The sequence below is a fragment of the Balearica regulorum genome, chromosome 2 (genome assembly GCF_011004875.1).
Source record: "Balearica regulorum gibbericeps isolate bBalReg1 chromosome 2, bBalReg1.pri, whole genome shotgun sequence".
NCBI classification, from domain to species: Eukaryota; Metazoa; Chordata; class Aves; order Gruiformes; family Gruidae; genus Balearica; species Balearica regulorum.
The window spans coordinates 149021854-149035207 of record NC_046185.1 but is presented as its reverse complement, the minus strand read 5'-3'; the positions used below and the strand labels follow the sequence as shown (position 1 = coordinate 149035207).

Sequence of the window (13354 nt, the reverse complement as noted above, 5' to 3'; positions counted from 1 at the left end):
GTTGTTTTCTTTGACATATGTCATAAATTTCACTGAAAGTATCTTCAGATGGTATCACTCATTGTAAAGTGTTGATGTTAAATACTGGTAACATACCAGTAAAACCAGAAGAGCTCAAAGCACTACTGGATATTGTGGTAGGAGCTAATGAAAGGTTTATCTAATGCAATGAGGATGAACTAGTTTCATTATATTCAGGAATGATGCTGGTGGTGGTAAGTTTTATAGTACTTGGGAGTCTACTCCATGTGGTGATGACTGATTGCTAGGGTAACTATATAAAGAGCACAGTTGCTTGTTTCTATCCTTAGTTGGCTATTTATAAATAGCATTCATCAATAGTAACAATGAAGTGGTCCAAAACATAGGTCACTGCTGTCTGTGGCATGTGTATGCTCTTTCCTTAGAAGGGAATTACATGTGAAAACATGCTATTAGTGACGTCGGTGTCAGTCGTGTTCATTCCCTAGCATGATCTTGGAAATGTCTCTTTGGGGATGGGGGAAAGGATGTTTAAAACATCTCTATCCATGACAAAAACTTGAACTTGACAACCACGCATCTGTTGGGATATTTTTTTTGTTCCTCCTCAAATTTGAGATTAGTTTACTTAAAATAATACCTTTTTATAATTTTGAAATGTTTGTAGGTATGTAACAATCTTGAGACCATGAGGATGATTATTATTACTATATTATACTCTCCTCAGTGTCTCAAATTTGATGTATCTATATACAATTTCTGTAGCATTCTCAATCTTTTTGGATAGAATTTTGGCATCTTTTAGGTTTTAGTACTGCTGACTTAATATGAATGGGAAGACACATTTAGGTCGACTACATATAGCTCCTTTTCTCAAGTGTATTTAATGGAATTGTTGCTGTTTTGTAGCCTTTGGAGAATAAATTTAATGCTAAAAAGTTGCTCAAATTGTGGCACTTTTCAGTTGTTCAAAAGCTTTTTGTGCTACACAAAATACTCAGTGTAAAGGTGTGCTCCCTAGAGAGAAGGGAGAGGGAAAATTGAAATTGCAAAGGCCGCTTACAGGTCAGCCTGATTATGACTCTTCTCAGTAGACTTTGTAGTGTCTAATGTGTATGTGTTGGGGTGTCCTTAGCATGCAGGATTTTTTGACCTTTTTTTGAGGTGTGTTCATGTTGGAATTTGCTTGTTTGCTAATAATTCCTTGTGTATGTAAAGAAGAGTATGGCTTACAAAGCATTGCATTTTTAAGTATCAGGCACTTGAAAATAGCACTTTTAAAATGTCATCTTTCATACGATCTATATTGGAGCTGTTCATTTGGAAGGTTATTTGTAATGTGGCATATTAATGTTTATAGGGATTATTATATGTCAATATATACAAATATTAATTCGTAAATATGTATATCTACTTTGTGTATGTGTGTATAAACACACATGCTATAGTTAAGTTATCCTGATTTTTCATCTTTCATTTTCTGGCACTTCAATCACTACCCAACCAAAAGTTCATCTTTCCTAACATTTATCGTACCTCCAACAGTTTCATTTTGAATAAGTTTTAAAAAATCATTTCCTCATAGGAATTGCCTCAAAAGGTAGCAGGTTATTTCTAGTCCTGGGTGTTGACACCATTAAATTTTAGTAGCTTACAAATCTGTTGAAACCTGCCTTAGCATTCCAGAAAAATCTCTGTAGTTTCATTTACAGAAAGATTTTATTGGGCATTCTGTGAATAATGGTAAATGTGGAAATAAAAAGGGGCAGCTTACTACTATGTGGTTTTGACATGTTTAGTTTCCTCTAGCATATCTCTTTAATTTACATCTTAATCATTCCTTAAAATTACAGACCATTGAAACTGCATATTGATAACTGAAAGCTGACCATGTTTGAACAGAAATGTTTCTCTTGTCATAGTAGGGGAACAAAAAAATCCTAGATGGGCATGACCAAGAAAGCAAGAGAAAGTCAACTGAAGCGTATATTTTCTTTTTTTCTCTTTCTAGTCAAGTGGTATGTAAGTTTTCAGTATATCAGGAGATCTGGGCAGAAAAGAAGAGTTTGCTGCTTTGCCATTTGAGATACTTAAAATTTTTCTGGAATTTGGCAGCTCTCAAAGCCATGCAGTGCCCTGAAATTGCCAGTGATGCATCTGTATTAAAAATAAGAAAAAAGAAAAATAACTTACATAAGGAAATTTATTCTAGAGATTTATATATCCCAGTAACCTCGTGGCCCTGTCTACAGGTCTGCCCACAGTCAACTTTAACAATACTGTCTTTTCTCTCTTTTTTTCCTGAGACCATCCACTTGCATCAGACCTAAAGAAGCAACATGGCCGTTTCATTGGCAAACTGAAATATTTTCATTTGCTTTACTTTTATGAACTAGAGATGTTTTTGTAAGTAACTGTATTTAGTCCAGCATCTTGGAGCATTTCTTTACTTTCAGATTGTGTACTGACGCAGTTACTACTGTGTGCAGAGGTTAATATTAAAGCTCTGGCAGCAGGTACAATGGAAGGAGGGGTGTGGTATAAAGACATGGTGACCTAGGAGAGGAGACTTAAACTGTTTTTTATCTAACATTGCATATGTTAGAAAATACCATTTGCATCAACTCTTCTCACCTTGATTTAGGCTAATATTTACAAGAAAGTGTCTTACTTAGCTTGTATGTGGAAATTAACTTTATTGGGCTTAAGGCATTAAATTTTATACACTAAATTTTCACTGCCTTTGGGAAGAATGGGTATGTGTTTTGGGGTTTGTTGTGGGTTTTTTCCTCTCAAGTAGTGTAATGTGACCATAGTGTTTTCTGGGTGTCTGAGTAAAATGAAACCACTTGAGCTGTATTACAAACGTTCTTGCCAGAGCAAACTGTAACTGGAAAATGTTTCCTTTTAAGGCAGCTGAAAACCTTTTGTGGTGTGCAGTTCCTGTACTCATGCTAAATATGAGAATAAGTTAGGACCAGGGAAGAGAAGAATTTTGTAGTAAAGAAACATAATCTGCAGCCAAACTGGTTGGAGAAGGAAGGAAGAATGCCTCAAGCTCAGTCTTGCAAGGTGCTGGGCACACTAGCTTCTGATTCATCAAAATGCTTATCTCCAATTTTCAAATAGTTCGGTTGAAATCAGTGTTGTTGTTCATCCTTTTGTGAAGTGCGGTGAAGCATACTAATCCTCAGTGAAGCATAGGCCTACATGCTTTTATGGATTTGGACTATAGGCTGTAGGACACGGTTGGCCCAAGCTCGTGAAAGTATGGGGCTTCACCGTGATTCTTTGTAAGAGGAAACATTGTACATTGGCTGTCATTATTCTAACATCAAGTGGCATAAAATCAAGTTGGGAAAGAACGCGAGCAAAACCCTTCAGCTGAATTTGAGAGTTAATAAAATATCTTGTGGAATGCTTTATTTGCTTAAAATTTATTTTGCATATCATATGGCATGAAAGTATTGCCTTACCAGTTAAACCTTTCATGTACTAATGATTATACAAATTCGCAGGAAGAAATTAATTCTTAGGAGTTTGCAAACTTGGTGCAAACAAAACTAGGTTGCGAGGTGGGGAAGAAATTGTACCCAATAACTGGAAACACACAGAGTTCTTACTGTAAGCACACCAGTTTTCTTCTAGTAATTGTGGCAGAGCTGTTATCCATCAAAGCTGTTAATGTCACTCTAAATTGTTGTATTTGTATGGTAAGCTTTCCATAACTGCCGTTTTGAGGAGGTGGGAAAAAACTCATAAAACATCAGGACTGATTTTTTTTTTCGATCATGTTGGAACCTCTGAATAACTGCTGTAAGTGTATCCTCTGTTGCAATCACGTAGAGGTTAAGGTAGTATTTCCACATACTATATCATTTGGGGACGTAAAGGGAAAAGAGTAATATTCAAGCTGTATTTTATATGTAGTTGCAAAATATGTTAAGTGTCAAAATAGTGTACAAATGCTGATAAATATATTGGTGTACTTCATGTTCTTTAGTCTCTAAACCTCTTCTAAAGATTTAGCCATCACCTTCTGGTTAAAGCAATTAAAATATTTCACAGTAAAAAGGCTGATAATGCATCATTGTGTGACATTATTCACATCAGATCTGTACATTTCTTTAAGTTGCAATAATTTTCTATGGGCCCTTAATCAGAATTATGAAACAAAGATACTTAATATTCTTTGTGGAAATGTCACAGCCCCCATTTATAAACTTTTTCTTTCTTGGAAGAAAATTCAACTTTCTTTCCATGATTTCTTGGGAAGTGAGATTGAAAGGAGAACCACACTTTCCATCATCAAATCCTTTTTTTCCAGTAACTCTGCCTTACTCAGAACTGGCAGTCTGTCTGTCCGGATATACCTGCAATCATGGAAACATACTCTTTGTTGGGGGAAGGGGGAAGAAAGCTTAGCTGATCTCATTTTGGACCCGATGAGAATGCTGTCTTCTGAAGATGTTTTAATATCTGTGATAAATTTTGTCAAGAGCTGAGAAGTGATTTTTTTCTACTCATTTGTAGTCTTCAGCTATGATCAAATCACACCAGTTTTAGAATTTAGCCTTTCTGCTGTCAAAGTCAATGAAGCATTGTTTGTCCTGGGCATGTTTTACAAAACATAAACACAGTATATTTTATATTGGTGTAGAGTGTGTGTATCCCAGGTTTTGAACTATTTTATTGGCTATATAAATTAATAATTGTTTTCTGATTGGGGTGGGTGATTGTTTTTGTCTTGCATGCCAGTAGTCTCTTGCTCTATCTGTTTTCTGGGTCTTCAGCATCTTTTCCAGTTTTTTTTTTTTCTTAATTCTTATAGCCTGTCAAGGTCTTGAATAGCCATTTATTTAAAGATTTAGGAATTTTTATCTTTGTATGTTTCTTTCCTCCATTAAATGTGCCAGTGGAAACCTGGCTTGATTTTTTTTACTATGAGTGGAGGAAAAAAAAAATAGAAGTCACATGAGTGGAGTGTTTTTGCAGCATCATTCCTCTAATTTCAGATGTATGGCATGAAAGCAGCTGCAGTCAGCTGACAGATTGTGGTCATGTTCAGATATATGTGGGGAAGGGGCATGCAGTTTTAAATGCATAATAAAACCGTTGTTTCGTCACCAGGAAGCAGGGATGGTAGCAGCCCAGGGGAAATGAGAGACAGTAATGTTGCTGTAGTGGAAGGGAAGTCGTGTTGCATAGAGCCAGAGCTCTCTGCAGGCAGCTGTAGGGATGCACCAAGGCAAAATGGCACAAATGTATTTTGCTTTCTGTAAGGGTAGAGGATAAATGTAAGGAGCAGATAAAAGCTGGAGATGGATGTGCTCACAAGGAGGGTGAAGGTGGTTTTTTTTTTTTTTTTTTATGTTCTACTGCCCTTTACTTCTGTTGGTACCTTCCAGTGAAATCGGTGTAGTTGTATTTTTAGCTTGCTGTATCCAACATCAATATGACAACATAATTCTGTCTTCACATCTGTAAGCAGCTTTTACTATGTTTTCCTGTTTTCTGCCAGCTGCAGTTTACAAAGGATGTCACAGCACTGGTAAGAAACATACAGTAGCCATTTGTAAGGCATGTTTTTCTTAAGTGATTTGTGAGAAGCAAGAATATGAAACAGCAAGTTTGTTGGAAATGACATAGATAGTCTGAGCTGAATTTTCTTCATAACGCTAATCTCTTAATTTGTGGTTTTGTGCCTGTGTTATTTGGTCGGTTTTCTCGGTGTGCTTTAATATTTTGCATTTCACTAATGCTTGGTGTAACATTTATTGCAGCAGTATTGTAAATGCCTCGCCCTCCTCTGTACTTTGCTCTGTGTTAATTTTATGGCTGCACTTGGGCTTTTATAACCTGTCTGGTGTTAAGACAGGGCACATTGATATTCTGGAATTGAGCATGTTATGATTTGGACAGGAAATGCTGTGATACGATACCACACCTTTAATGTGTAAAAGCCCTAAGAAATCATTTTAATCTTTTCTTGCATTGGCAGGCTCTGCATTGGCTCTTTATTTCATTATGTTTAAACTGAACGAAGTCATGCTAAAGTTTTTCAGTAATAGGATATTCTTTAAGTATGCTGTATGCTTCTCATTGATTTATTATTTTGAATGTTCTGTTAATTTCACAATGATAAATACTGCTTTTCTAAAAGGCTACAGAAACATTCTGAGTGTAATATAACCATTTTTTGGTTAGGAGTCAGGCTCTTAAACATAAAGGGGCAAATGAATGCACTAAGGAAATTAATTTGAGTTTTTAATAGTGTGTGGACAGTAGTGGATATGTATTAATTTTCATACTGTTTGTACCTTGAAGTTAAATACCTTACATATTATTAATATTTTTGCAGTAAGATGTGTGCTGTGTAGTGTCTGTCTCCTGTAAAATGTAAAATGACTTACAGGGTGTTGGCTCACAACAAAAATGTTACTGCTGCAATTTATTCATTTTACGTTTAGGAACAGTAGCTTTTATGTAGAAGACATCTTAGAGGAGTGTGTGTATGTATATTTGTGTGTACTTTTCATATGTATTACATTAAGTAAACAGAGTTCTTTTATACACTAAGTGAATAGAGAATTTTCTAGTTCTAGTTAAATGTGTTATGCAGCATTTTAACCTGTTGATTGCTGTGAAATTGTGGTTTCCAGCAACGTGAAGCTTAAACAGGAAGTGTGTGTGAAGCATCATGATAGAAAGCAAAATTAAGGGGGAGAAAAATACTGTGGTTTGTGCTCATGGATTTTGGGAAACCTGCCTCAGTGCCTTACCTGCAGTATTTCCTAGAATTGGTCATCAGTTCATTTTTTTAATTGTTGAGGGAGGGCATGTATGTAATGATTTTGCTTAGTCTGTTTCTGCTCAATAAGGAGATGAGACTATTATCTTTTCAACTAATGTTTTATCTAAAATTATAGATAGTGTGAATTTTGTACTTGTGTTCTCTTTCTTGAAGCTTGATTATGCAAAGGCTAGATGGTGAACTTTTCTATCTCCCTCACTACTGAACACTCAATCTTTTCTCCACAGGCATATTCCCAAGATGCCTACCTGAAAGGCAACGAAGCCTACAGCGGTAATGCCCACAACATACCTGAACCACCCCCAATATGTTACCCACGCCTGACATCCACAGCTTCTGTTATGGCACAAGCTGGTGACAAGCTATCATCTGACTTTCCACTGGGGAAACAGCAAGTCAGTAGACCAGTACGGGCATTGACACAGCCAGAGAGAGCCTACAGAATGGAAATACAAGTGCCTCCATCACCAACAGACATTGCAAAATCAAATACAGCTGTGTGTGTTTGCAATGAAACTGTAAGGACTGTTATTGTGCCTTCTGAGAAGGCTGTAGATTTGCCATCTTGTAGAAATAATCACGCTGGTCCATCACACAGGACAGAGGAAGTAAGATACAGCTTAAAAGATCAAACCAGTCTAAAAGCACGGACCACGTCACCATCTTCTTCAGTGTCCACTGCCATTGTACTTCCCCAGACTCCAATAACAAGGCCAGTTGATCCAACTGGAACACTAAGTAAAGCTTCAAATTACGTAGTATGTCCAGAAGGAATCCCAAGCACTAGACCTCCTGCTCAAGCCACGGACTCACCCTCAGTCTCTACTAATCATTACAGTTCTCCAACATCCCACCAGCATATAGACTGGAAGACCTATAAAACTTACAAAGAGTACATCGATAATAGGCGCATGCACATGTATGGCTCCCGAACAATACAGGAAAGGTTAGATAGTTTAAGAGCAGCTTCTCAGAATACAACTGATTATAATCAAGTGGTGCCAAATCGCACTGCTTCACAGGTACGGCGCAGGAGCACCTCTCACGACAGGGTGCCGCAGTCTGTTCAGATCCGGCAGAGAAGTGTATCCCAGGAAAGGCTTGAAGATCCCGTGTTGATGAAAGAGTGGCCACGAAGTGCTTCTCAAGATACTCTAACTTCCCCTTCAGTTAACGCCAGGAATCACAGGGCTCGGTCATGGGATTATCTCAGCAAACAGGGTGAAGTGCTAGAAAATTTTCATTCTGAGAATCTGATTACAGATACTAATGGAGATAGGAGAAAGACTTACAAGTGGACAGGGTTTACTGAACAAGACGATCGACGAGGTATTTATGAGAGATCTAGACAGCATGCATTTCATATGTCCCTTCGAAGTCAAAATTTTTCTGTGGCTCCGAGTGCTTATATTTCAGACAGCAGGAGAACAGGTAGTAGAGCTTCTCTCCCTGGTTCTCATTTTCAGAAAGTTCCACCAGATATAAAACTGTTGCAGCCTTCTCGCGATTTGCAAACTCCTGGGGGAGTTTCAAAACCTACAGCTGTTTCACAAGAGAGATTGTCTCTCACACCAGCCAGAAGTTCTAAAAGTAGCTCTTTGAAGAACTCTGCTCCCTATGCAGCAAAACCATCGTTTCCCCTTAACCGGAGCCTGGATGCTATTGCCAGCAAAGACCAAAGAACAGTAAATCACTTGCATCAGAATGGTCTGTTAAACCAACAGTCAAGGATCCGAGCAGAAGGTGCTCCAGATCACGAAACAGAAACTGGCAAAACCATCCAACCCTCCTCTCTGTCTCCAGCTTCCACCAAACTTGTTCAGCCAACAAGTGAGAGTTCAACTACCTCTGACAACGTAGATGGTTCCATCAGACAAAAGGTTCATGGTTTCGAAAGGGAAGACATCCATGAGCCTGAAATTCTGCAAACGGATGTTCAGGAAAATGACAAAGACACAGTGGTCATGCGGGACAAATCACCTTCTGGCCACCAGACTCCACAGCCTTTGAGGCATCAGTCCTACATTCTTGCTGTAAATGACCAAGAGCCAGCCTCAGACACTACCTGTTGGTTACCTAATGATGCTCGGAGAGAAGTCCACATAAAAAGAATAGAAGAAAGGAAAGCATCCGGTTCCAGCCCACCTGGTGACTCCTTGGCTTCTATTCCGTTTATTGGTGAGTTAAACTATTCCAGTGTGCATCAAATGCTTTTCTCTGCTAAAGGTGATGGAGAGCACCATGCCAGGTAACTGACTGCTGTTCCTGTAAACCCCGAGGTTGAGGGGCATGGGGGCTCTTTTCTCATCTAGAGTAATATTAGGTTGGTAAAAATAAAAATATTCTTCAGTGGAGGAGAAAAATGTTCTGTTTTGTTTGGAGTCCTGGAGGATTAGTGGGGGGGGGAAAAGTCTACAGTGATTTAATATTTTTCTAGAATTTTCCTTAACCCTCTGGAGAAGTCTTACATTATATAACTGTGTGTGGTTATCACTCCATGTAATGCTCTGATGTTACGTATGTGCAATAGCATTTGCAGCATTTTTCAAAATACTTGTACTTCTCTAGTATAAAATATGTTTGAGATTCAGTAAAGAGAGAATATGGATTTAAATCCATGTAAGGGTGATTTGTGAAAAAATGTCAGCTGGATAGGTAAGGTGAAAGCTTTGAGACAGATATGTGATAGAGGAAGGCTGTTTCAGTGAAGGGATAGCAATAAAATTAAGTGAATTTGTAGGCAAAGATGCTTATGTGGATATAAATTCAAGGGTTTGTGGAAGCGGAATGTCAGATGGCACGAAGATTCGCCTGCGGGCTGACACACAAATGGAGTTGAAACAACAGCTTATAGGAAGGGGGCTGAGCACTTTTGAGATAATTGGGCAGAAATGAAGAACTTGTGGAAGGATTGTAAGTAGTAGGAAAAAAATATTTAAAATCCTGTTTTGGATACATGAGGAATTGGAGTCAACTGCTGAAGAGACAGTTTCAGTGGCAGAGCATTTCTGTTCTACTCAAGTAGTCAGTGCCTGTGTCGTCTTTGCCTTGCTGTTGTTGAGTTGGGTTTTCTTTTGTTGTGGCTGGTTTAATCCTTTTCAATCTAGGTGTCTGTGGACCATTTTCCATGCAGGTTGATTTATATTTGACTGCGTGTTCTTGAATTTAGTATAAGAAGTATTTAGAAAATACTGAATTTTCATTCTCAAACTCAGGTATGTGAACAACGACTCTTCTTAATGCTCGTCAGGTTTTTTGCAGATTAGGTTAAGAGTTACAGATACGTTGTCTTAGCATAATTGTCTTTTATTGTGGATCTGCAGCAGTGATTGCTTTTTCTTTTTTCCCTAGAACTATCTGTAATACCTGCTACTAGTTTAAAGTAAATAACCAAAAATAGTGAAGAAGCTTTTTGTGCATTGAAGAATGGGAATCATACTAAAGATATAATAATCCTGTTCTTTTGATGGAATTTTGTTAAGATGTAATAAAAATGCTTTCTTAGCTAGCAGATGGGTTTTATATTGGGTTTTCCTTTTTATAATGGGACTTGTGTAGAATTTTTTTTTAATTATTACTGGATGCATCAGTATCCAGTGTCATTTTGGATTCTTCTTTAGACTGTCAACCTTTAAGGATTAGTACAAGTTTGTAAGGCATGTAACCAGTCTGTGTGCAAGGCTTTTTAATTCTATGCCTAAAAATCAATGTTAGGCACTTGATTTAAGTTACATGCGGTATTTGTTTTCACGTAGGAGTGCTTGCTGGGAGTTTTCTAATCCTATATGACTTAAATGTCATGTAAAAGTTGGATCAAGATTGTCAAAATCAAGCCCAACCTTTTCTACACAATCTCCTATGTTGATTTTGACAAAGATTTACCAAGACTCTTACTCATGCGGTTTATTTCCAGATTTTAGAGAAATGTCATGATTAAAGTTCAGAGAGGCCTTCAACGTGGCAATTGTTCTGCATTCTGGTAGCTGCTGAGCAGTTCAGAAGAAACGGAGTTGTAACTCCATTGCAGCCTCTTGGCACACCACCACACGGGATTGTGTGAATTCTTATGAGCTCCTTACCTCTTGGACTGAAACCTTCTGAATACTTCAGAAATATTAAAAAGTGGTGTTGCTAGAGTCTGGGCATGGTCTGAGCCAATGCAGTACTTGTGGCTTTCTTCTAGCAAGAAATTCTTGTGCCAGTATAGGTGCTGTGGAAAATTTCCACCACAGCTCCAGCACACTGAAGATGAAAGAACACTCTCTGAATGGGAAAAACATCACATACCATTAAGAGTGGGCATCTTCCAAAGTTAGAATTAATATGCATGATTCTAACTTTGCTTGTTCCACTGTCATTATGCCTAATTACAGCTTCACTTGTTAAAAGCCATACTTAATCAGGCAGCTAAAACCCTAGATCTACTTTGAAACTCGGTTAAAGGCTATTTAACTCTTCTGAAGGAAAATCCCTTGGATTTTTCTGTTTTGTGTTTTGTTTTGGGTTTTTAATTTTTGTATTCCCCCTTCTGTCTGATGATTGAGAAGGATGTTACTTTGAATAAAGATGTGCCTTGGTGTTGGCAACATCTCCGCTTCCCTTATAGTTACATCAACATAATTGGTTTTTGCAGTATTAGGTTTATTAGATATGGTTAATTTCATAAATGCGCTTACTAAAGTTATTTGTACAGTAGATCTTTGGAGTAGTGTAAAAATGTAAATTTGGGGGGAATAGATATCTTCCAAGGTTACTTATTACTGCCATTTTAAATACTTCGTAGTGTGTTTGTTTTTGTTATCACTTTCTGCTCATTAAAAGTAGTAGATATGGCCAGACCATATTTCGGTAGAAATTCAGCCAGGAACAGTTGGCTTCTGCAGCAGTATTTTGGGACTAAAAGTGCTCTTGAGAATAGCACAACATCAGGATGATTTTAGAGTATCTCTGCAAGTAGCACCGGTGCCTTGCACCACAAACAGAAATCCAAGCAGGGTTTCCATCAAGCTTGCTTACGGCAGATTCTTGCAGAGATTATGGTGGGTTGCTGCCTTTTGACACTAGTCCTTTCTCAAAATGCTCTTCTGAAGCAGGAAGGTTAAATTTTGGGTTGTATTTGCTAATAGAAATGAGACATCTGCTCAGAGCAAAGCTAGTAGGTAGATGTAATATCTTTTACAAGAAAAACTGATTTATTTGAAACAATTAGGTAAGATATTGTGCTCAAACACTTCTTCAGGTAAGCAGATGTTCTTGGGGGATGAGGAAGCTGCCAGTTTTACAGAAAAAAATATCGTGGTGCTACAGGCTTCAGTACTTTCCTGCTACTAAATGAAGGGTATTGTGGTTAGCTTGAAAAGCTGCTGTTTCTATTTCAGGTCCAAAGAAAGGCTCTGTTCTTGAAATGCTGGCTGTTGTTTCCAACTCTGCCAGTTAGTCTAATGAAAGATTATCCCTTTTACCCAGAAGCCATCTCACCTGTTCTTTAGACTAGTAAAAATACCATCATCACTATCGGTGACTATATTAGCAATTGTGGTGTAATGTATGTTTTTTAAGACTTAAAATTTGTACATAATTTCTCTGTTAGAGAACAGCAGATGATAAATTTCTGACCTACTTAGTAATTTTGGATGTGTTAACCTGCGCCTGGATGTAAATTAGAACGCTACTTAACATTTTTGTAACTGCTGAAGAGAAAAGATTGATTCAGAATATACATATAGTTGTGTTAATAAATTTTTTAGACATAGATGTCTAGGGTGCATGTCTGAGATCTGCAGCTATCTTGAAGCTATTTTTTTTTTCTTTCTTACACCATTTCTGGTGTAAGATGCTCTCATGTAGTGTAGAAAGCAGTTTTAAAAAGGATAATCCAACTCACAGATTGAATTGAATGAACTACCCATATGACTGAAATGGAGAAACTGCTTCAGTACTTTACCTGACTGCAGTATGCCTGGCTGCCAGGGCAGTTTAGTGCTTTGGCCATTACTACTGGGTAAATGTTCTTTCCAACTTAGCAGTGGGGTGTCAGGTGAAAATTAATTTTAAATGGATATGTTTTAAAATGCTTAACCTAAATAAATATCATCTTGAAGTTTAATTTTTTTTTTAACATCAAACAAGTTTATAGTCATCCTGTTATAGAGCTTTTCTTTTAGGCATGCAGCAACATCAGAGAACTACAAAGACTTTTCCTCAGAGGTGTGATCCCATTTTTTAAATTATCTAGTACATCCTTACCCTAGAAAAATTTTAGGTCACTTCATTCCACTATTAATTGGTGAATAACTGAGAGAAAATTAGCCATATAAAAATATTTGACCAGACTTTGATAACACCAAATTGTTGTAAAAATTAGGTGAGTGTGCTCTCTCTGGCTGAAATTGATACCTAAGGAAAGGTGTAAGAACAGCACAAGGATATATGATATGATGGTAGGAATAGAGAAAGATTAGGGGAAACAACTAGAAATATTCTCACGTGGAATAAAGAAATAATTGAAAGAATGTACTTGTTCTCTTTTCTCCTTGTGAGAAGAGATAAGCATCAGGC

General features: G+C 37.5%; 1 protein-coding gene across 8 annotated transcripts in view; it reads left to right on the top strand.

Moving 5' to 3' along the window:
• Positions 1-13354, top strand: part of ARHGAP21 (Rho GTPase activating protein 21) — a 117563-nt gene that overhangs the window by 79412 nt on the left and 24797 nt on the right. For 5 of the 8 annotated variants that reach the window (XM_075746364.1, XM_075746363.1, XM_075746367.1 and 2 more), the window contains one exon: positions 7024-8974. In XM_075746364.1, coding sequence (XP_075602479.1) covers positions 7024-8974 — 1951 coding nt within the window. Of the gene's footprint in view, positions 1-5503; positions 5534-7023; positions 8975-13354 lie in introns of all 8 variants that reach the window. The other 3 variants (XM_075746360.1, XM_075746365.1, XM_075746361.1) reach the window with 1 other exon arrangement.